This window comes from Cupressus sempervirens, chromosome 7 (genome assembly GCF_028749045.1).
Source record: "Cupressus sempervirens isolate cs-2001-9-10 chromosome 7, ASM2874904v1, whole genome shotgun sequence".
Taxonomy (NCBI): domain Eukaryota; kingdom Viridiplantae; phylum Streptophyta; class Pinopsida; order Cupressales; family Cupressaceae; genus Cupressus; species Cupressus sempervirens.
This window is the reverse complement of record NC_143124.1, coordinates 719,744,334-719,768,721: the sequence shown is the minus strand read 5'-3', so window position 1 is coordinate 719,768,721 and position 24,388 is coordinate 719,744,334. Positions and strand designations below refer to the sequence as shown.

Sequence of the window (24,388 nt, the reverse complement as noted above, 5' to 3'; positions counted from 1 at the left end):
TTTTTTTGTTTGCATTTGCAAATCTTGAATGTTCTTTAGGTTTACTAAATTGCAAAGTAGGGTTTGTTGTTTTGTAACTTTTGTTTATTGGTTTCAAACTTTGAGGTTTTACTTGAATTGTCTTAATGCAGTAGCCTTAACTTTCATTTTCCACAATGGGTAAAAAAGATGAATGTTAGAAATATACCGAAGACTTTCTTGGAAGATCCAAATTTCAAACGAAATGTATGTATTGTAAAGAAATAAATTCTGGTGGTATTTATGGATTCAAATACCACATTGCTGCTATACCTGGACATGATATTACAATTTGCACTCAACAAACTGCTGAGGCAAAACGAACTTGTTTAGTGGCATTAGAAAAATATGTACAAGAGAAATTGAATAAGAAAAGGCAACTTGAAGGGTTAAGGGCTATTGGTTCTCATTCTCCCGTAGCCGCATCTGCATCTGCATCTGTAAGTTGTGTTGGAGAGGGTTCTTCCATGCCTCCTTTTCATCCTAGTTCTAGTGCTCGTGCTAGTGCTAGTCAGTCTTATACTGAGATTGAGTCCAACCTATTGCAGCGTGGAAAGCGGAAGAATAGATTGGATAGTTACTTTGTGCCCTGCACTACTCCTGGCTCACAACCCACACTTGAGGGCATGGGTTTGAACAAAGAGATTCATGATGTTGCCAAAAAAGAAATTTTAAAATTTTGATACTTTTGCAACACTCTATTTGTTGCAGCCAAGTAATTGATTCTTTTTTATTTGTTTTCTTTAAGGTTAAAGTAAAATTTTAATTATATCTACTTGTTTTATGATTCATTGATTAATCATAGATTCACTTTATAAGCTTACATAATGATTTGTCATCTAAATTTTTAATCATAAGCTATTTGTGATAGAGCTCCTTTTTGGCAAAACATGATAGATGTAGTTGCTATTTGTGGTCTGAGGTTTAAAGACCCAACTGAGGCTGAGTTAAGTGGATACCTCTTAGATGAAATGGGAGAGGATATTAAGGTTGAGCTTGAGGACCACTGAAAGGAGTGGATCAAAAAGGGTTGCACTATCATGACTGATGGTTGGACAGATAGGAGGAATAGAACACTCTTCAATTTTTTGTTTCCTGTAGAAGTGATTGATCATTCTACTTTCCTACATACATTGTGAATTGTGAATCGTGATTGAATATTTCAAATTTTGATTTGTTGATTGCTAATTTGTTGATGACCCATGATAATTCATTATTTTGTAGGATATACCATGTTCCTCAAATCCATTGATGCGTCCGCTCATATCAAAAGCGTCACATACTTATGTGAGGTTATTGAGTAAGTCATAGTAGAGGTGGGGGAACAACATTTGGTGCAGGTGGTGATGGATAATGTAGCAAGTTATGTTGTTGCAGGTAAACTTTTAACTTCTCAAGTTTTGAAAATAAATTTATTTCAATTTTGAACTTTTTCTAATTCTAAGTTTCTTAACATGTTTGAATTTCTAATTAACTTAAAATTGTTGTAGGTAAACTTTTGATGAAGAGGCACCCCAACATATTTTGGTCTCCTTGTGTGACACACTGCCTTGACCTCATGTTGGAGGAAATTGGCAAAGCTTGAGTGGTCAAATCATGTATCAAAAAGGAAAAACTTATATGCCAGTTTATCTACAATCATTCATTCATCATTAGCACAATGAGGAACTACACAAGAGGCAGGGAGTTATCTCGTCTAGGCATCACGAGGTTTGACTCGAATTTTATCACACTGCAATCCTTGTTGACATCAAGGAACGATTTAAGGAGTATGTTTGTTGGGCGGGAGTGGATTACATCTTCCTATGCTACACCATTGCATGGGTAGATGTGGTGAATTGCATCTTTGATGATGATGGTTTTTGGAAACCTGCTAAAGAAATCCTTAAGGTAAATTTCTTACAATTTAACATTTAGTATTTTACTATTTAGCATTTAATATTTGTCTTAATTGTTTAATGATTTAGTGTTAGTTTTAGTTTTATTATTTTATATTTAAGTTTTGACTCAAATGTTTTTTTTTACATTATATGCAGGTCACTAAGCCCCTTATATCTCTCCTATGAACTGCTGATGGGAAGAAACCCTCTATGGGCTACATATATGAGGGCATGGATAGAACCAAAAAGACCATTAGAGCCCAATATGCTGGAGTGCAGGAGAAGTATGCCCCTATTTGGGAGATCATTGATAGGAGATGGCAGAATCAGCTCCACTGACCCATCCATGCAGCAGCTTACTATCTGAATCCAACGTTTTCTTTCTGTTCTAACTTCAAGGTGGATGAGGAGGTTCTCACCGACCTATTTACAGTGATCCAGAGGTTGAGTAGTGATGAGGATAGTGCAGCTACAACTATTGAGCTAGACAAATTCAATAATAAAGAAGGACCAATTTTCTCTGACAGGATGGCCATAGATGCTCGAACAACAATACAGCTAGCTAAAAATAATATATTCATGAATCTTAAGTTTATGACTTATAAGTTGTGCATTTTAATTTTTGATTATGTAATTTTAAAGTTGTAAATGAGACTAATTGATTTTGTTTTCCCTTATTTCAGATAGATGGTGGCAAATGTTTGGGCCCACAACCCCAAAACTTAAAAAAATTGCCATCTGTATTCTGAGTCAGCCAAGCAGCATTTCTAGATGTGAGCACAGTTAGTCCATGTTTGAGCACATCGACTCAAAGAGGAGAAATAAGTTGACCATGCAGAGGTTGAATGATCTTGTCTTTGTTCATTACAACCTTCATCTTAGGATTAGACAGATTTTGGGCACTAACTCCTCTCCAATCATTCTAGAGGAGATTGATTCAAAATCAAAGTCGCTTGTTGAGGTTGTGGGCCTAGTCTTCACTGAGGAAGACCATGAGTGGGTTGACTAGATGGATAGAGAGGCTGAGGCTATGGCCATGGTAGAGGAGGCAGCTAGAGCATGTTCAGGCACTGGTAGACGCACGCACACACATACAAACAAGTGCCCTAGTGATGTTGTCTATGAGCCCATCTTATATGCAGGGGCTATGGCTCAACATTCCTTTAGGACCTACCTTAGACTCCTTTCTAGAAAGAAAACTGGATACTCAGAGGTTGAGGTTGAGGCTACGACCGAGCTTGAGGATGATGACAAGGCTTGAGCTAGAGCCTTGTTTTTTCATTTTGTTTACAAATATTGATAGACATATGTTTCATGGATCTCCATCTTAGATTCTTACATACATTTATGATTTGATGTCTTATGGATCTTCATCTTACATACATTTTATGATTTGAATCATTATGATCCTATGATTTCTATTTACTTCAGCTACAGCCTACAATTTACATTTTACGTGTAACATAGTTATGTATGTGATGGATTTATCATTTATATTCCATGTTTATGCATGTTAACTTCTATTTGATGATGTTATAGTGTGTTTAAGTTATATTCAATAAAGAGTGTATGAAATAAGTTTTAAATTGTTAAAATCTCTAAATTTCAAGGGTTTTTTTAATTTTTCGATTCGTGGCCGATTTGATTCCAATTCATGGTCGATTCGCGATTCGATTCGGCCTTACCGATTCCAATTCTCGTTACTTTGGTAAATTGCAATGAATCGGCAATATGTCATTTTAAACAGCAACATTTGCAGTGATGGAAGCCTTCACTAATGTTGTAGAGAAGGGTATAACATAAAACTGATATAACAAAGAGGTCTGCAATCAGATCTGGAAGTGTATTAGAACCCTAAACTGCTGTGATCCGCCTAGAACATTTCTCCTAAAGGACTGCAGTCAAGAGGTGGCTCTTGGGTATTCATTATAACTGGTATGTTTGCAATTAGTCCTTAATATTCATGAATATCACCGATTTTGCCAACTCCTACTAACCTATTTCTATTGCGATTAATCTTCACAGTTGTCTGCAGCCTTCCTAGCAATCTGGTAACAGAAGATTTGAAACACTTCTATTATGCAGTGCTGGTAATTACCCATAGGCATAATTTATCAGTCCTAATATCACGCCTTCTTAGAACAGCAATTGTGTTGTTATGTCCTGTATGGATGTTGTACAACTGCAAAGGTGTGTGTTGCTATAGCTCGGATTGGTACAAATAGTGAAAGGTCTAAACCAGAGGCAAATTAATGTAAATAAGATCTCCTCACTGCTAGCACCCAGATCCAAAGACAGAAATATTGATCACCCAAAAATGATACCCTAAATCTCTACAGCCACTGCCTTAATTGGTATGGAATAGCCTTCAATCTGGTGTGCCTATGATAGATTACAGATCAGCACCCAATAGTGTAGAAAAATCAGAAATGCAATGTTCAACCTCACTTGATGATGTCAGGTCATTTTCGTGTGAATCTTTATTGCCCAGACTCTAAATATTGCACAAAATTGCCCAGATTCAGCTCCAATACAGCCTCTTTATAAGGATACCCTAGATAGAAATGAGGGTTTTCCCCCTCAATTTGAAAAATAAAATTCAGGAGAGTTTTCTCCTCCAAGACATTTGAGCAGCCAAGAATTCTCATCCTCGGCTGTGAAATTGAACAAAACTCTCCAAGTGAAAATGTCAAATGGAGCCAAACACCACCTTATTAAAGCTTTCCAAAACAAGTCATGGAACTTGTACATTGTAGATAAAACCATCTTAAGGTAAATAAGAAATATCATTAAATATTAAAAAAAGCACATGTGCATCTATTATTTTAAGTGTTAAAAAATAGATCTAAATCTGGAAAATGAAATGTTGAACTCCACTTGATGATGTCAAGTCATTTGTTTGCAAATCCTTACTACACAGACTTTGAAATCTTGCAAGAAAGTACCCAAATTTAACACCAATTCATCCTCGGTTATAAAGTTGAATAAAAATGCTCCAGTTGAAAATGTTAAATGAAGCCAAACACCACTCTATTATAATTATCCACAAAGGGGCCTTGGAATTTATTCAAATTAAAAGGGACAAAAAAGGAACTTATAAAGAAAAAAGAATTGTTCATAGAAAATCATCCATGGTTTATTGAAATCAAAACCCTTTTTAGAGCTTGATGTAAAGCCGCCTCCTTAGACTTAAAACTGGACACCCACTACACCATTTCCACAGGTCTTAGGAATTTGGCATGGGCTTCATTTATTGTTAAATCGGGATCCACAATAGATAATATTGGTGGGTGCTAGGTGCTGAAAAATGTGAATAAATCCTCACAAAACTAATATGCAAGTCTAATATGTAATTGGAGTTTACTAAGCACTAGCATTTGATAAAAGGATACTTCACTGATAACCTTCAGGTAACTCAGAACAAGGGAAAATGTGATTTCAAACAAGGTTAAAATAGAATAAAGTTTAAACTGATACCTAAGTTTATTTTCAATCACAGGACATTTGGACTGGTGTATCTAACGAGGGAAAATTCAATTTAAAGGTGGTCAAGTAACAAGAAGGGATCATAATTGGGAACACTTTTATATCCAGTCAGTACTCCTTGTAAAGGATGGACTGTGGTTCAAACAACCCAAGGAAGAAACCCTTCTAGGCTATAAATTAGACAACAAATAGCCCCTTAACTTGCATTGCTCAGTTACTGGACAGAACCCCTGATTGAAAAGGATTCAGGAGGCATTTCAATTAAGAAAGTTCACAGCAGATTTGGGTTAATCTCATATTTATATTAAATTGTGTTGGCTATTATTCTGAGCCAAAATTTATTATATTATTAAATAAATATAAGTGGGATCTTACATTTCTCCACTTGTATTCATCTTCTTACCCAAAGACAAACTCATTGATGAATCTAATTTAAAAGAAGTAGAACCAGCACTATTCACTGAATAACTTACATCATTACCAATTATACTTTGCCAATGAGAGTCCTTTTCTTTCAAATTGAGAAGATGCTCTTTGTAACAAATAACACGACAAGACGCATCATTGTCAATCAAACAGGTACCACTATTTGTAGGAATGTTGCTAGAAAGAACAGATATAAGATTCTCCTAAGAAGACAAATTAAGATTCAGAGGGGGTTAAGTGGCAAATGTAGAGGGCCAAGTCCTTTGCAAAGGATCAGCAAGATTGTATACCAGTGTGACTGCAAATGCTCCTTTTTTCATCAAATATTGGAGCCAACTATAATTTAGGAGGATAAAAAAGCCTCTTGGTTTCCAATTACAATTGGAGAATGAAAAACCTCTTGTTTTCTTTGAGTTGATTTCATCCAAAAATTACATTTGTACTGAGATATTTAAGTCATTTCTAGTTTCAGTTTAATTCTCCTGTACATAGTTGGCATAATTGCCGAATAATCGGCAAGTTTCTACTAATCGCCGAGTTTTTGGGACTGGCGAGTTTTTCCCAAATTTAATCGCAAGAAAAATTGCCGAGTTTTTGTGAAAAAATTGCCGACTAGTTTTTCAGAAAAACTCTTTTTTTTTAATTTTTTTTTTTTTTTTTTTTCTTGAAATTTAATATAAAAAAAAAAATTTATAAAAACAAAAGGCAAAAAGCCTATATATATTATGTAAGATAGAGAGTTAAAATATGCTAGTAGAGCTAGGAAGAGGAAAATGTGATTGTAATGATGTTTTTACTTCTAGTTTGACACAAATTATTTACTATTATGCTTCCCGCCATCAGCATTCAGCATGAGAATGTGATTTTGTACCCACTATGCATTTATATATATCTAAACTCCTGCTTCTTTCTTTTGTGTTCTCTATAATGAACTCATTAGATGCATCTTCTCATTGAAATTTGCAAAAAAATGTATTTTGAATTAAATTTTAGCGGATTTTTAGGTTCCCGAGTTTTTTTTTTAAATGGCCGAGTTTTTCCCGATTAAACTTTTGGGGGGCTCGGCGAGTTTTTGGATTTGGCGAGTTTTCCAACTATGCTCCTGTATATCTACAGAGAACCATACATCTCTTGACATCATATTAATACCACAATAAGCTGTACCATTCAAGATTTGCAAGGGTCTGTCATACAAATATACCCAAGCTCTCCAATTTATATGTGAGTTTCAAACACGGCATTATTTGAAAGTTGATATATCATTTGGATGCCCAATTGCTGGAGATATTGTGAGTGCTTTGATGCATATAAACAAATCAATTGATCTTATCATGACATTTTTCCCTGTTCACTGGTTATGACAATATTTTTTTATATGAACATTTAATCAATGTTTAAATTGCTAAAATATCAATAAATTATAATATTGATGAGGACATTATAGTATCGACTATTGTCATTCCTTCTGTTAGTTGTTAGTCCATAATATTCAAGCATTGCACAAATTAGAAGATACACAAAATATGTAGGGTTTATGAATATTGTCATGTCCCCTTTCAAAATTTAAATAATTGTAGACTCCTAGCCTATTTCTTTATTCCCAGGGCCCAAGGAATAAAATTAGGGAAGTAATTCAATAAAAATACTTTAAGTTAGTTATAGTAATTTTATTTTAAAACATTAGAAAGGGACAACTTGTCATGTCCCCTTTCTAGAGTGGACATCAGAGACGATAGAGTTGGCCTATCATTAGACTCTCATAGGCTAGCAGTGGTGTCTAAGGACTTAGTCAGGGTACACAGTGTTCAGATCTAGAGTTTCAGACAGTAGGAGAGTAGTTGAGAGCAATTCCTTAATTATAGGAGGAGTTTCGTACATTTTAGGAGGTGGAGATCGGTTACATTCCTAAGTCTCTACAAGACCAGTCTATGGTTTCAGTTTCGGGAGAGTCAGAGACATTCCTATCTTTTAGGAGTATCCCTAATTTTGAGGGATGAGACTGTCAGTTATTTCAAATTATCTAGCATCAGTCATAGGAGGTGACGAGTTCAGTTTCACCTTGTAGAGGTGTTTTGGCTTTCAGTTCACTATTGGAGAAGTATTTTAATATATACAAATATTCTCCTAAGTTAGCATTTTAATAATTTAAATAAGACTAAGTTATAGCCATTTTGGAGTAATAAGGGGTTTTTTGGCCTCATCTGGGTGAATATCCCTTGGTGTAATAGCTCGTTGGAAAGGTCTTTAACTTTTCTAAATACTTCTCTTTTGACTCAGAGCATTTCAATGAACGGATTTCTTTCTATTGGGAAAAAGGTCATTTTCTGGATACTTGACCACTTTAAAAATGAGAAATATATTATTTTATAACCCAACGCCACATGGAGACACTTTTAGGGTTCGAGCTAAGTTTGGTGGGTTATAAGGAGGTAAAGACAAAGTTCGAAGGCATTATGGACATATTACATCTTGGATTTGAGTTTTGGGCTCTGATTGAGCTTTCAGCACTTGGGACGTCAACTCCACTTGCTTTGCCTGTTTGGGACGTAGCCCCCAAAATAGTGGTTTGGATTTGTTGCACTCAGAAGAATCTTGGAGATTGTGCATTGTTTCTTCTGGAGAACACAGTATTGAGTCAATGTTTTAGCTAGGGTTTGGGCATTCTATCCACGTGTGGGCACTTTGCAGTTGTACAACAGCACCTGGCAGCCATATTTGCAGCTGTACGGCAGCACCTGGCAGCCATATTTGCAGCTGTACGGCAGCACCTGGCAGCCATATTTGCAGCTGTACGGCAGCACCTGGCAGCCATATTCCTTCCCACGCGCAGCATTAGAGAGCTAGAACCTGGCCATAGCTTCCTTCTGGGCTCGTTTTTTCTCCTTCACGCCTTCAGGTTGGGTCTATCCTTGGTTGTAATCAACTAGATATTATTGTAAATCTTTATAGAGTTACAAATTAGGTTTTATATTCAAAAATATGCTTGAAACGAAATTGGTTTAATTGTATTTGGAATATATTTTTAGAACTGGTTCATGTTATTGTACTTCTTTTATTACTTATTGAAAAATCATCAAAAACATAAAACAATCAAACTCTTCTACAACTTCCATCTAGTTCTACAAGAAAATTTTAATAAACAGGGAAAACAAATTTAAAAATAATAAAATTACAGCAGATCAGCAGAAGAGATCCGTCAGGGATCTTTCAGTGGTATTAGAGCTTAGAACCTGCCAACCTATTGGAAAAGAAATTAGTTCAGTTACAGGCAAATACCATGGCTAGAAATAAAAATGGGTACTCCCAGGTTTCATCTTCGTTAACAAGCACAAGTAAGATTGCCTCTTGCCAAGACATTCAATGTTGCAGTTATGAACAGCTACCATCAGTATTGTTCTCTTCCTAAGGAGATACGCAGCCTCCTTTCCTTTACAAAATTTATGGGCGTACCTGAAGCAGATGATAACTGGGTATCTATAAGCTCCTTTCAGTAGCAAAAAGAGAAAGAAATATTAAATGATAATAAAGAAGCCATTGGTCACAAATTGGAAGAGATTACAATCAGGGAACAAACCATTAGAGATGTTGGAAATGTGACACCAAGGTGTGAGGCCTATTCTGAAATTTGCAACAGCAGTTCAAATCATGAGGTAACATTTATTTCAAATGGAGGTAATGATGTTGATGATGGTATTCAACTAAGAATGGGATGACAAGTTTAGTATGCAAGCAGTCTGATTTTGAATCTCATAGAAGCCAAGTTGAAGACTTCTTTGAGCCACTTCTATCTAAGCATGTGAAGAATCAAGATGGGGTGTTGTTTGATGATTGGAATGGAAGCATGGAGGAGGCTCCCGCAACTCTGATTTGGGGCAGCGATAACTTACACCCTCCTTCTTGTAATATGGTAACTCTTTCACTTGGGAATAGTCATGAAGGCCCGTATGCAAGTGGTGGCCATGAGGCTTTCTATGATAATACACTTAAAGGGGTCAAAAATATAACTAGAACACATCATAATAATTCTGAAGTTCATAACAGTAGTGACACAACTTCGTTACCTCAAGATGTGGCATCCTTTGGTCAAGAAGAGAACAATGATTTGTATTCTATATTTGAGGGTACACATGGTCCAAGCAGGGGACGTGATGATCGGAATGGTACAAGTCATCATAAGCCTGATTTTGTGTACTTTGGGGTAGATGATATAAAACATTGTTAAAGGTTGAATAAATATTGGTTAGATAGAGCTATGCAAGCAAAGATACTTGCTGCCCAAGCAAGACAACGTCTCCAAAGAGTCAAAGAATGCCATAATCAGATAGATGATGCAAGGAAACAAAGGGAATCATCCATTAGATCTTTATTTCTTCCAACGGAAGAAGAGGCCAGCGTTGATTTGGATGGAACAACAAGTAATACAGAGGGTCAGGATTATTTTGGTGAGTTTGCACAAGAGAGTAATCCGGACATAGGTATTTTAGAGGCATTAGGTGATGAGACTTCATGTCATGATGAGTCTGATTTCTTAGACCATACTGTAGAAATCAAAGTAGTGTGTACTCATAGTGACACTGAATCCCAAGATCATGATTCGGTTGTATGTGCAAACACATGGGCAGTTGATGAGAGTGAGCATAGTGTGGTGACAACAGTTTCATCATTGACAGAGGAGGTGGTCTCAGAGGTACAAAGTTGCAGTACTATAAATGAGGATACATGCATTAGTGAATGCATACTAGATACTCCTTATAGCAATGTACATGACTCTGACACAATATTCTTCCATAGCGCAGATTCAGAGGTAGTACACATGCCTGAAAACTATCATTTTCAAACTCCTCATCACTTGATTAGACAACTCAGGGTTGATGACAGGAGGGTAGACATAGTGGTTGAGCACTTTGATGTCACTCGATAGATGTTATCTACATTCAGTTGGAGTGCTCTTATGACTGATGAGCAGGATAGTGGAAGATTTTCCATGGCAGATTTCCATGCTCTTCATAAGGCTAAGAGGATATTGAAGCAAGACTTATACTATCTATGTTGCGATAGTGCGCTCCCATCTTCAGGGGATAGAGTTATTGACTGTAGGCAATTGACTCAGCAGTTTGGGAGGATTGGTTGGTGGGACCAGCAAATGATCCAGCATTATGTCAAGCAGTTTTCGACATGGGCTATCACATCTATATCATAGAGACTTCATCTGGGATCATGGTTACAGGATGATGTGAGTATTAGCAGACATGATGCTTTGGACGATTATTACTTTCGTGGTGGTATCATAGTTGTTGCAGAGAGATATGGCATGATAGAGGTTTCCATTTATCCCTGTTTATACCTGATGGACGGGTGTTGGTTCAGATGGTGTTGGAATTCGAGTGTTGTTTTGTTTGATGCCTTGTCTCATAGGGATTCCAGTCTGTTACCACCTTGGTTGTGGGAACACTCTCATCCAGTGCGGGATCCTAGTATTATGCTATGTAGTGCATTTGATTGGGCGATCCTTGATGTGTTGCTTCATATCACACACCCAGGAGTGTATATCAGAGTGGCGCAACAGGAGTTTGTTCATTGCTTGTGGATAAGCAATCTCCGGGAAGCGAGGATTGTCATGTCCCCTTTCTAGAGTGGACATCAGAAACGGTAGAGTTGGCTTATCATTAGAGTCTTGTAGGCTAGCAGTGGTGTTTAGGGACTTAGTCAAGGTACACAGTGTTCGGATCTGGACTTTTAGACACTAGGAGAGCAGTTGAGAGCAGTTCCTTAATTGTGGGAGGAGTTTCGTACATTTTAGGAGGTGGAGATGGGTTACATTCTTGAGTCTCTACGAGATCATTCTATGGTTTCAATTTCAGGAGAGTCGGAGACATTCTTATTTTTTAGGAGTATCCCTAATTTTGAGGGATGAGACAGTTATTTTAGATTATCCGACATCAGTCACAGGAGGTGACGAGTTCAGTTTCACCTTGTAGAAGTGTTTTGGCTATCAGTTCGCTATTTGGGAAATATTTTAATATATTTAAATATTCTCCTAAGTTAGCATTTTAATAATTTAAATAAGACTAAGTTATAGCCATTTTGGAGTAATAAGGGGTTTTTTGGCCTCATTTGGGTCAATATCCCTTGGTGTAATAGCTCGTTGGAAAGGTCTTGAACTTTTCTAAATATTTCTCTTTTGACTCAAAGCATTTCGGTGAAGGGATTTCTTTCTATTGGGAAAACGGTCATTTTCTGGATACTTGACCACTTTAAAAATGAGAAATATATTATTTTATAACCCAATGCCACATGGGGACACTTTTAGGGTTCAAGCTAAGTTTGGTGGGTTATAAGGAGGTAAAGACAAAGTTCGAAGGCATTATTGACATATTACATCTTGGATTTGAGTTCTAGGCTCTGCTTGAGCTTTCAGCACTTGGGATGCCAACCCCACTTGCTTTGCCTGTTTGGGACATAGCCCCCAAAACAATGGTTTGGATTTGTTGTAGTTAGAAGCATCTTGGAGATTGTGCATTGTCTCTTCTGGAGAACACAGTATTGAGTCAGCGTTTTAGTTGGGGTTTGGGCATTCTATCCATGTGTGGCCACTTTGCAATTGTATGACAGCACCTGGCAGCCATATTTGCAGCTGTACGGCAGCACCTGGCAGCCATATTCCTTCCCACATGCAGCATTAGAGAGCTGGAACCTGGCCGTAGCTTCCTTCTAGGCTCGTATTTCTCCTTTATGCCTTCAGGTTGGGTTTATCCTTGGTTGTAATCATCTAGATATTATTGTAAATCTTCTTCAGGGTACAAATTAGGTTTTATATTCAAAAATCTGCTTGAAGCGAAATTGTTTTAATTGTATTTGGAATATATTTTCAGAATTGGTTCATGTTATTGTACTTCTATTATTACTTATTGAAAAATTATCAAAAACATAAAACAATCAAACTCTTCTGCAACTTCCATCTAGTTCTACAAAAAAAATTTAATAAATAGGGAAAACAAATTTAAAAATAATAAAATTACAGCAGATCAACAGAAAAGATCCATCAGGGATCTTTCACAACTTAAATATTATTCTCCTAAAGTGAGCTTTCCAAATGGGACATAATGAAGTCTTATGTAACGTTTTACTGAAGTGCTTTAACTTAACACTTTTGGAGGGCATATTTGGAGAGAACAGAGAATCCAAATCAAAAGAGGGCAAAATAAAGTTTATAAAAGGAAAAGAATTGTTCAAAGGAAATCATCGATTACTTATGAAATTGAATCGTTTATATTGCTTGAGAATTTGTGTTCATCTCTTGTGTGAGAGGACCAAAACTATTGGAATGCAAAATTAGAAGATAAAAAACCTTATCTTTTGAGGTGGTCTCATGCAAAAATTATGTTTGTGCTAATAAATTTGCAGTTTCCAGTGTTAGTTTACAAGAGTATTTTGGAGCATTGGCAAAGAAATTGGTAATTCCAGTTAGAGTAATTGCTGCACTACTGCTGCTCCGAAAAGTATACTAACTCGTTGTCCATACCAGTTGTCAATGCAATTGCAAGCTACTGTAGCCTACAAATGCCCTTAGAACCAACATTTTGGTCATTTTTGAGATATAATTATTTTGTTGCAAACTTCTATGGCATCCATATCCTTCAAGATTTTGTCAGTTACAATAATCATAGTATTCGTATCTAAAAAGGTTGTTGATTTCCAATCATAGCTAGGTAGAATTGGGAATTTCATTGCTATTATTGTTTACATCAAAAAATTCTATGACGTGCCAGAGATCAATCAATTTCCAAAGGAAGTTCTTACCCTTTATGTTAGCCAAGATCATACAATCCATGACAAGAGGTGTCTAAGTTAATTTTAGGATCACTACAAATGAAATAGCACTGCTTGTTCGGTATGCGTTTTTCAAATGCATCAATCTATCTTGCATTTATATTGAGAATGAGGTAAGAAGAACAACATGTCCCTTCATGGGACATGTCTATTTATTATTGTGAGATTAATATAATAATAATTGATTACATAAACTATGTATGTATTATATATATTAGTATATTAATTTCTCCTAATAGTGTGTGTCTACTGTATATATATATATATACATATATATATATATATATACATATATATATATATACATATATATATATACACACACACACACACACACACACACATATATATATATATATATGCATACATATATATATATATACATACATGCATATATATACACACAAAATAGTCTCATGGAACTTACCCAACAGAAGCTATAAAACATCAACACTTCCTCTTAGCTAGGGAGGATAAACACATGATATGATGTTACCTCTGCATAATATCAAGCATGGCAAGTTTTAAGGATATCCTTGATCAAGAGATATCCACCATTTAGATATCATCTCATGATATCAAGAGTAATGGCCTCCTGAACCTCAAGTCACATGACAATCACCAAGTACTTCAATAGTTATAAGGTAATGGCCTCCTGAATATCGAATCACCTAATATTCACCAAGTACCTACAACAAATCTATACAAACAACTCATAGAACGTCAATGCAATCACATCTATCACTTAGTTATTGGTTTACGAGATATAATCTATCATGATCTACTTAGACATCATAAGATGTCCATCACAATAGAAGGGCCCATGGTCCCTTTAAGGAACTTAATCCACCACGCAAGATATAATCTATTATGTATCTATTTCAGACATAAAATGTCGTAGAAGGCCATGGTCCATTTAAGGAACTCAATCCACCATTTAAGTTATAATCTATTATGATCTAATTCAGACATAATAAAATGTCTATCATAATAGAAGATAAAGTTATTGAAAGATCATCACCTTTCAATAACTTCAATAGATACAAGCGATAATCATTTGGAAGTTCTCAATTCCTCATAATGTACACAAGGGTTAGGCCTATTAAAATCATGTAGTCACACTCATGGATTTGCAAACTCCCTCTGAATATCAATATTCTAAGGTCCTCATCCAATGTTGTCTTTGATGAAGTGTCAAACTTCCTCTGAATTTAATATCAATCTTCCTTTCCCTGCAAGAACATCCTCGGAGAGAAAGGAAAGATCAAGGCATTTAGCTTTTATAGTACATATTGAAATAAGAAATAAGAGAGAGACTAATATAATACTCAAGGATGATATTGGGAATAATTAGTTATTCGTAATTATCATAATAGTGTAATATTGTCTCTTCCCTCGAAACAATATAATTATTTGAATGTTCAAGTGACATTCTTATTTATAACTAATCATATTCAATGTTTATAATTATACTTGAGTTCTATTCCATTTTATATTCTTAATAACAATATTAGAAAAATCATAATATTACTAATAATTCAAATTATTAAATAACTATTAACATAATTTCAATTCCTTGTTGGCGGGTCTATTTTATGTGTCCCACAATCTCAACTTTATAAGTAGCTGATGTGGACAACACTTCATGAGTGGTGAAGTCAAAGTAAGTACAATCCATTCGTACTAATCTCAGTAATTTAAGCAGGATATAGTTTATTTCCTCCTTGTACATCCCTTAAATCACTTTGTATCCCTTATGATTATTATCTCTTTAACATGCTTCTTGGTGGGTCCACCATATTTGAATTATTTTATATTTACTATTCACTATAACTCACATGCTTGCATGGACCAAATGCACCCTTAGTAATTTTGGGCTCCAATGCTTTGTTATTATAACATATGTTTTGTTCTCCTTCCCTTTATTACTTTAACATTTTCCAATTGTTGTGGCACATTGGATCAGGCTCTTTATATCACCGCTCTCAAACCTTACAACATGGGTTGAGTTATGTGTCGCCCTTTGTAATACGTCTCCTTTCCTTTTTTTTGTCTATTGTGGCACTTCGTCGTTGCTGTCATTATCGAATGTGTGTGTGTGTATATATATATATATATATAGATGCTTTGTATTTAGGGTGAGCCATGGTTAACTCTGCAATTAGGTCGAAGCCCTTATTCAAAATGATAGTTGCTTTCGTTTTGTGATAGTCAGGTTGTAGATTCGTGTGAATATCTCCAACATCACCATAACTCGTCGTCTACTTCTGCTTTCACCTACAGCCTCTACAATTTCCAACATGAACCCATGATCGATGTGTTTATTTAGCACAGCAAAAAAAATCTTTCTTTTCTCGAGTCGCTTGCTGGTCTATTTCAGTGCCTTATCTGTGGGTTTCCTCAGTTTATTCATCACTGTACTGCCATTTTTATAAATCAGATTACAATGAAGATACAGATCAATCTCTTCAAATTACATAATCTTTACGTGGATTTCCAAGTTTCTCCAATTAGATCTCGTAATGATTCAATGAAAGAGTCTCTGATCTTTCATCTGAGATAAATTTTAACCGTGCTCTGATAACTACTACATTTGCAACTGGCTCTGACACCATGTTAATTCTAGGATTGCTGCAAACGTAATAGCACTACCGATTCGGTATGTTTTTTTCAAATGCAGTAATCTATCTTGCATTTATATTGAGAATGAGGTAAGAAGAGAGACGTGTCCCTTCATGGATCATGTCTATTCATTATTGTGAGATTAATTTAATAATAATTGATAATGTAAACTATATATATGTATGTATGTATGTACGTACGTATGTAGGTATGTATGTTATTATATTAATTTTTCCTAATAGAATTTAGATATATATCTACATATATACTATATCTCACATAAGATATATATCTTCAATAGTCTCATAGGATTTATCCGACAGAAACTACAAAACATCAACAGTCTGTGCTACCAGAAGCATGCATTAGATTCATTGGCTTGAGGTGCATATGATTGCAGCTCAATACATGTGGATTCCAATTAAATAGAACTAAATATATGATGCTTTATTAATGAAGTCACTCTCCGTTTCCAGTTTAACACATAAAGCAAAAGGGAAAGAATATAGTGGTAAACATGGAAAGGCTAGAATAATAACATCCACAAAAGCATCTTGATTCTAAGATAGAAGGTCAATTTTCTTGCAGAACAGGTGAAAAAGCCTGATGTAATGAATTTACTGCCATATTTATCTTGTTCAAATTAGTATGTGACAATAGTACAACTGCAAAGCCTTTAAGAACTTACAATCTGGTCTGAATTAAAGGGACAAACAAAACAATCTATTACTTATTTACAGGACATAAGAACGTTGGTGCGCTTCTACATCTATTCAATTTAACAAAAGGAACACAAGAATTTGCCCTTAAAAGATAAAGCTCTTCAAACCTTGTTGATTTCATTATTGCCTGAAAAGCATATTGTGGACTAAATGCTCCCACAGATGGCACTGAACATGCATACACATGGAATTTCATTGCACAGAGCAAAAATGCTTGGTAGACATTCAGCCGTATGGTAGTTGGTGAGTTCATCTCAGAATCATAGAATATAGGATGACACTTTGGTCGCATGAACTGGCATAACTTAACCAAGAGATGGTAACCTGGGCGTTCCTTTCTCCAAACAGTGAGCGTTGACCGGATATGAGATGCACAGTACCTATTCAAACATTGCACACTGATTTATATGAGCCAATTCCAATGTAATTAAGATGCTATTGACTCGCAAATATTTTTACCAACAAGAACAAAACCTAATTGAAGTATAATTAATATAGAATCAAGTGCACAAATTCTGAACCACCATAAATAAAAAGCTATTCAATCCCATCAAATCATTAAATGAAAAGAAAAAATAAAGAACATAACTTTAGATTAGAAATCAATGCATGGCATTCTAACTAATTACAGGTAATAATATTTTATCATAAGACAGTTGCAAAATGGATAAGTTCATGATAATCGGAAAAAGGAAATAGAGAAAGAAATGTGATACAAAAAGTTAAGTTTAAATTTTAAAATCTTATGCCACAAGATCAAAAATTCACAAAAAGAGAATTAGAGGAATTAACCTGGTATAGTCTGCTTGGATTTCCAGAGTATAACAGTTGATTAATAAACCACTCCATCGTAGGAAGCAAGAACCGTCCATGCTCTTGTAGACATTTTTGGACATTTTTTTTCCTTCAAGATCCATCTTAAAATTGAGAGAGGTTTTGCATTTATTTGCATAAGAATTATACTCTTCGAATCCTCTATGCATAGATGCAACAAAACAATATGCTTTTTCCTTTGATGTAGATATGAAGAGTGTGTCATCAATTAACCTTAGTAATAAGGAATGTGACAGAGCAGATATTGAATTTCCAATTTTGAACTCATTGATGTCTTTGGAACAGCTATGAATCGGTACATCACTAGCACATACATATAGTTCTGCATCTAAACCCTCTCGCTCAATTCTAGTTAGTTTTGTTTGTTTCCCAGTGATATTGAAGATCTTATCCATTTCTTTAAATAAAGTGGTTGTGGCATCTCCACCAACAAAATCTTTACTGCATGCCTTACCACTTGACAGTTTTCCATTAACTAAGCAATTTTCAAGTGCTTTCTTTGATGAAATAATGGCTTTTTTCTTGCATGTATGATTAATTAGGGGAAAAATCTCATTCATATCCAGATCTCCATAGTAAAATGAACAAAGCAAAGAGGAAAGCACACTTCCTTGTGGTATACCCACTTTCTGTATAAAGAAGTGACAACCTATTTGTAGGATATTTCTCTTAATATGCTCATACAAAAGGCACAATAGTTTGTCCCGCTTGATACTTTTAAAGAATGCCTGAAACATAAAATACAATTCATGTGAGATAGTTTTCAAATGCATCATGAACTCATCAAACTAGTATTCATGAGGGCATAATATAGAATTTGCCAAAATAAAAATAAAAATAAGGATAATAAAAACATTCAGTCAATTGTTGATTTCTTTACGTACCATTTTGAGGTAAGGATGTACATAATATCTATTGGCCACTTGTGAAAGTATACAGTTGTAAATCTTGGCATTGATGTCAAAAGTGTGTTTTATTCAAGGGAGATTGTTGGAAATATGGTCATTAATGAGAGTGAGATTGTTGGAAATATTGTCCCTGATGACAAGGTGGTTGATGTCAAAGTTTGGGAGATTGTTCGACTTTGTAAAATTGGAGGCCGACTCATGGAATTTTATTATTTTAAATGAGGTGTAATTGGAGTCTAACTATTGGAATTTTATTATTATGATTTGACTTTATAGGGCCTGAATATGTGTTGTGTAATTAGTTTTTTGTGCACAAGGAGGTATAAAATAGTGAAGTATTTGAGGACTATCACATGTGAGAAAATTTTTCATCCTTCTAATACAGAATACCAAAAATTTAGTGCAAAGAAGATTTCAAATAAAGCAGATCTTATGATGTGTAAAAGTGCACAATAATATGTTCATCGCCTATAGAAGAAGCAACATCCAGAAGGTAAAATTTTGTTGAAGAGTTTGGAAGCTCCTAAAAGAGATGTTGGTGTCTATTCCTAAGCGTGTGGTACAGTTTGGGGACTGTTCTCTCCAGTAGGTAGGTGCATACAAATTTTGTAAGCAGGGAAGGGTGAATACAGTGGGTTGGTGCAAACAAATATTGTAAGATCATTTTGTTTTTGTTGTGGTTGGAGTTGGACAGTTAATCCAAGCAATCTTTCTCAATAGTTTTTCCTTGAAACAGTTTCCACAAAATGTTGTGTTCTTAAATGTGTGCATCTTGTGTGTTTCCAATTATTGTGGTTGTCAAATTGTAGAAAAGTAAAAGTTCGTCTTATATTGATACACCTACCCCCCTCTCAATATAAGTGTGTGCTCATCAATTGCTATCAAAGCAAGTTCCTTCAAAAATAGCCTAACCACCAGAAGGTATATCTCAGGACCACACATGGCTTGTTAAGAAGGTTTCTCCTCAAATAGAGCCCCATTGTTTGACTCAACAAACTATACAGTACAGAGTATAAGAATACAAGATTATCTGATGATTGTAGGCATTTATATTTGGAAATCAGTTATGAATTGTTATCAACCTCCAACAACCCCACATACACATCAGACTAGAAAGAAGGCTAGTAAAAATAATACAAAAGCCTTTAATGTTATTCTCTGTGGTCTAGCAAAAGCTGAATTTCTCAAAGTGATGCACTGTAGACAATGAAGCCATACTGTGAATCCAACAATGAATTCACCCTAAAGATGGAATTGGGTTTTAGTCCAATCCACCCAAACCCAATGGTTTCCTATAGGGAGTTGAGCTGGTTGTTTCTACTGAAAGATGCATCTGTTCAAGAAACTACTACCATCACAATTAAGGATCTCTTAGGAAGCTATTAGACTATGTCAAAAATCCCAAGTGGATATACTGGACACATTCCAACTATCTCCCACTCAGCATTACCCAAGGGGATTCAAACTTATTAACCTTCTCTAATACCACTTACAGGGAGCTAAGCTGGTTGTTTCTCACAAAAGATGCATATGTTCAATAAACTCCTACCATCCCAGTTCAGTATCTCACAAGAAGCTATTTGAAATATCTCGGATGGATATTGTTTCCAAATTTTTTCACAAATATATTCCAAGCATACAAGATAGAATTTATGCAATAATAACCAGAAATATTAACCAATAAATAACCAGAAAATACTCATTAAAATACTCCAGAATTCGTTATTGGATTATAACCAGCAATACAATAAAATGAATAACATCCAATCCAATCTCAAATGCAGTGCCTATAGTCAGAGTGGAAAGAAACTATAAATGCATCTGTAATCTCAGATGTGAATTATGATGCGAATCACCACAAATGATGAATGAGGGTTTTCATCCTCGAATCCTAACTAGAAGTTGAAACTTCCCAAATATCTCCAAAGGAGAATTGAAATCAAATCCCAGATCCAAGCATGCTGAAAATGATTTCCTTCTTTCATTTTTTCTATTCTCTTTTCTCTTTTAATTGTCTTTTCCCCATTCAAGAGAATAATATAACTTCATAAGCTAAAGTGACTTATTAATTCCCCTTTTTAATTTTAAAGTCGCTTTATTAAAACAAGTGAATCTTCAGACATTAACATAAATATCCTGTTGAACTCTGAAAGCCTTAAAAGCCATGTATAATAGCTTGCCAGAAAGCTCTAGGCGAGATGCTTGAAGTCCAATACTGCAAACATGGAAAAGTGAACCCAGCTAACTTACTATAAATAGTATCAAAATCCCCTACTATCTCAACTCTCATCTGCCTGAAAATGAAGGTTCCTATGTTGAAACTCATAATTACCCCCTAGCAAAACCTAGTTAGTTGACGCAAGGCTGGAAGGGGAAAGGAAGTCAATCAAGGACCAGATCCAATCATCTAACAGCTTGCCAAAAGTACACATGGAAATGAACACAGAATCGCAGCAAAGAGATAGAAAAATTCATAGATTTACTGATGATAAAATATGCCATCAACAAGTAACCAACATGCTCGGTTGTGAGGCCTTCTGGGTTGCGGCCATAACAATGAATTTACTGAAGAGCGCACGATTATACCAGGGGGGTGGGGGAGTGAATCAGTATAATAACAAATTTGCTAATTTAAAACTATTAGCCAAATAATTAACTTTGAATGCTGAAATGAACAATTGTGCACACGGACACAATAACACAAGATTTACGTGGAAACCCAATGCAGGAGAAAACCACGGCAAAATGATTGGTTTATATATAAACTGTTCTTTTACAATGGTTTGTAGGCTCCAACCTACTAGAGGCTCCAACCCTTATGTTTATGAGCACCGACTCTCTGGAAGCTCCCACCCCCACACTTCGCAGGCTTCGACCTACTGGAACCACCAACTCCCACTGTTGTCTTTGTGAGCACCAACCTACTGCACACAAACCGTTCTTCCACCTTGATGATGTTGCTAACTCAGCTGATGATGGATGCACTATATCTTGATTTGAAGCCAGCCAAAATCTATACTCTTCTTTTTGCACTTATATCTCTGATAGAAAGAATCTGAATATATTTATTTTATCTTCCTTACATCTTTTCTATATAAATATATAAATTAGATTAAAAATCTAACTATATATTCTTCTTTATTTTACTTCTTACTTTAAAATTCTAATATATTTATACATCTATATAAATCAGATTTATATATATATATATATATATATATATATTTCTTTACCATACTTCACTCCTTTTATTCTTCATTCACCACGGCACATTTCTTCAACTACCCACTCTTTATTAATATTCCACTTTATTTTTATCTTCTTTCCACTGTTCTGCTCTTACTAGTGACCTCTTGTTTTTCACTCCATACAGCTCATCTCATGTTGCTCTTTTTGAATTGTGTCATCTTTTATACTTGTAAATATGAGGAATCGTGACTTCTCAAAATTTAAAAGTCGAGTCTTTTCTTAATTAAAATAATACTTGTAAGTTGAACCCAACTTTATTTTAATTATGTCTTACCAATCTAATTTTGTTTGGTGGATCCCATCTATACATTTTTTATAACATCTTGATTTATATTTCAATATTCTCTGATTGCCGTCTACGCCAATGCTTGACCCATCTTAATAATCATTTTTTATACCTTATGTTATTTGGGTACATGTATGCCATTGATTCTTCTACATAGCTCCAAGAGGTTGATAAATTTATTTGTTCTCATCACAAACTCACTCCTCTTGACAATTTCTTGAACTTTGTCTACATATGCTTATGAGAAAGGTGTAATCACATATTCTTTTGAACGTTGGATTTACCAATGTAATCGTATCTCTTTTGAATGGAATCAAATCTCTAATCAATTTGTTTGGTTTGCATTGCTTTACTGATATGACAGATTTGATTTTTAGTTACCACATATCATTCTCTCCTCCTATTTATTCAACTACTTCAATATCGAATTGTACACATGTATTGGTCAATGATCCAATAGTCCAAGTGGATTAACATTCTCTGCAGGTTCAATTTTTGTATATACATAATCACTTTAATTCAAAGGCTAATTGCAGATTCTACCCTTCATATTCTTCAACGCTACCCTTTATATTTATTCAACGATGACCCATACATATGAGGCTACGTGATGTGTTCAACCTGATGGAATGCTACAAATTCGATAGGTGACGCTTTCAGTCCAAGCATACTTCTCTATCGTTGACTCATGTTTTGATGACATTTGGATATATCTTTGTTAGCCAACAATCGTTTTTATTTCCATCAATGAGGTCTGCTGGTTTTATTTGAATATTAACAACATTGCATATGTTGCTACTTTCTTAAATGCTTCCAACGAGATTTTAAAATTGCCTTTGTATGTGACTCTACAAATTGAGTCATAATTGTCATGTTCGCTCCTTATCAATGGAACAATTCATCGTTGTTGTTATCCATGTGTTTATTGAATATTGCTCATCTTCCCTTTTCAATCTCCCTCGATAACTACTTCTTTAATTTTTTCTGAATTCTTTCAAATTTATTTGTCTTGGTTTATACAAGTCTTGTCTCCCGTTGGCGGTATACAATTTTCCATTATATTTGTCAGCTTCCCATTATCTTCCATTGACTCCGATGATTTGTTCGCTGCTCCAAGTTTGAATATTACTTACACATTCTGATCATAGTATTACCTCTATTATTCATGTATTTTCTTCCTTTACAAAGTAGAGTGACTCATCTAGAATACTCACAGTGACTCATCCTTGATTCACAACAATACTCATGGTGATGGTTTTTTATTCAATTTGGGGTTTTATGGATGGCACTATATCACATGCACCATATTAATCTGATATTCCTTAGTTTATTATCATGTAAGTGCACTTCTCCAAGTATTTACTCTTGCTTAAACAACTTATATAGACAAGCGCCCTCTATGACTTGAGACAATCTTACATATCTTTGTTCTTTAGTATGATACTTCTTACTTTGACACCAATGACAATATTCATCATTTATAACATCAGAGCTTAAAGCTCTGAATCTGAGGTTTCTTCTATTGATCTTCTTTCTTTTGTCTATCATGTTATTCTCCTACATCAAATCCAAGATCATATATAGCTAGCTAGATCACAAGTCGGCCTGTCAGGCATTTAATTACAATATAGATCTTGCCTTGGAGGTGTAAACCATAACCCAAGCAATGAGTATCAATTGTACACGTGCTCCTAAGGAAAGATCCAAACTTGACCAAGGAATCAACTTGCAACCATGCAAGACGCCACGCTAACATAGGAAACTATGCCAAAAGAAATAACACGCCAAACTAGATGAAATCACAGGAAACAGAGACCAAAAAAAATGACACAGAACTTGCCGCACAAGGCACAAAAGCTTATGCGCTCTTAGGATAAGGATCTAAAATAGGTCTTGGACATGATGTCAACCACACTTAACTCGAAACCAAAAGCAGCAACAACTACTTCATGAACAGCAGTCAAGTATAGAAAATAGAAAATGCTTTTGGTTGATGCAAAATTGCTCATTGACCCAAGATGCTCTTACATCAGACACCTGGGGTATGTAAAGAACTGATGTCCACATCAAGAAACTTTGATATTTTGATTTGAATCATAATGATCCAACTCAGCTTGTATTATCCAT

The 24,388-nt window shown here is 35.1% G+C and overlaps 1 protein-coding gene across 2 annotated transcripts in view; it reads right to left on the bottom strand.

Moving 5' to 3' along the window:
- Nucleotides 1-24,388, bottom strand: part of TERT (telomerase reverse transcriptase) — a 235,059-nt gene that overhangs the window by 22,145 nt on the left and 188,526 nt on the right. For both annotated transcript variants that reach the window (XM_089792665.1, XM_089792666.1), the window contains 2 exons: nucleotides 17,777-18,546; nucleotides 17,092-17,364 (listed from right to left, as the gene is read on the bottom strand). In XM_089792665.1, coding sequence (XP_089648791.1) covers nucleotides 17,092-17,364; nucleotides 17,777-18,546 — 1,043 coding nt within the window. The remainder of the gene's footprint in view (nucleotides 1-17,091; nucleotides 17,365-17,776; nucleotides 18,547-24,388) is intronic.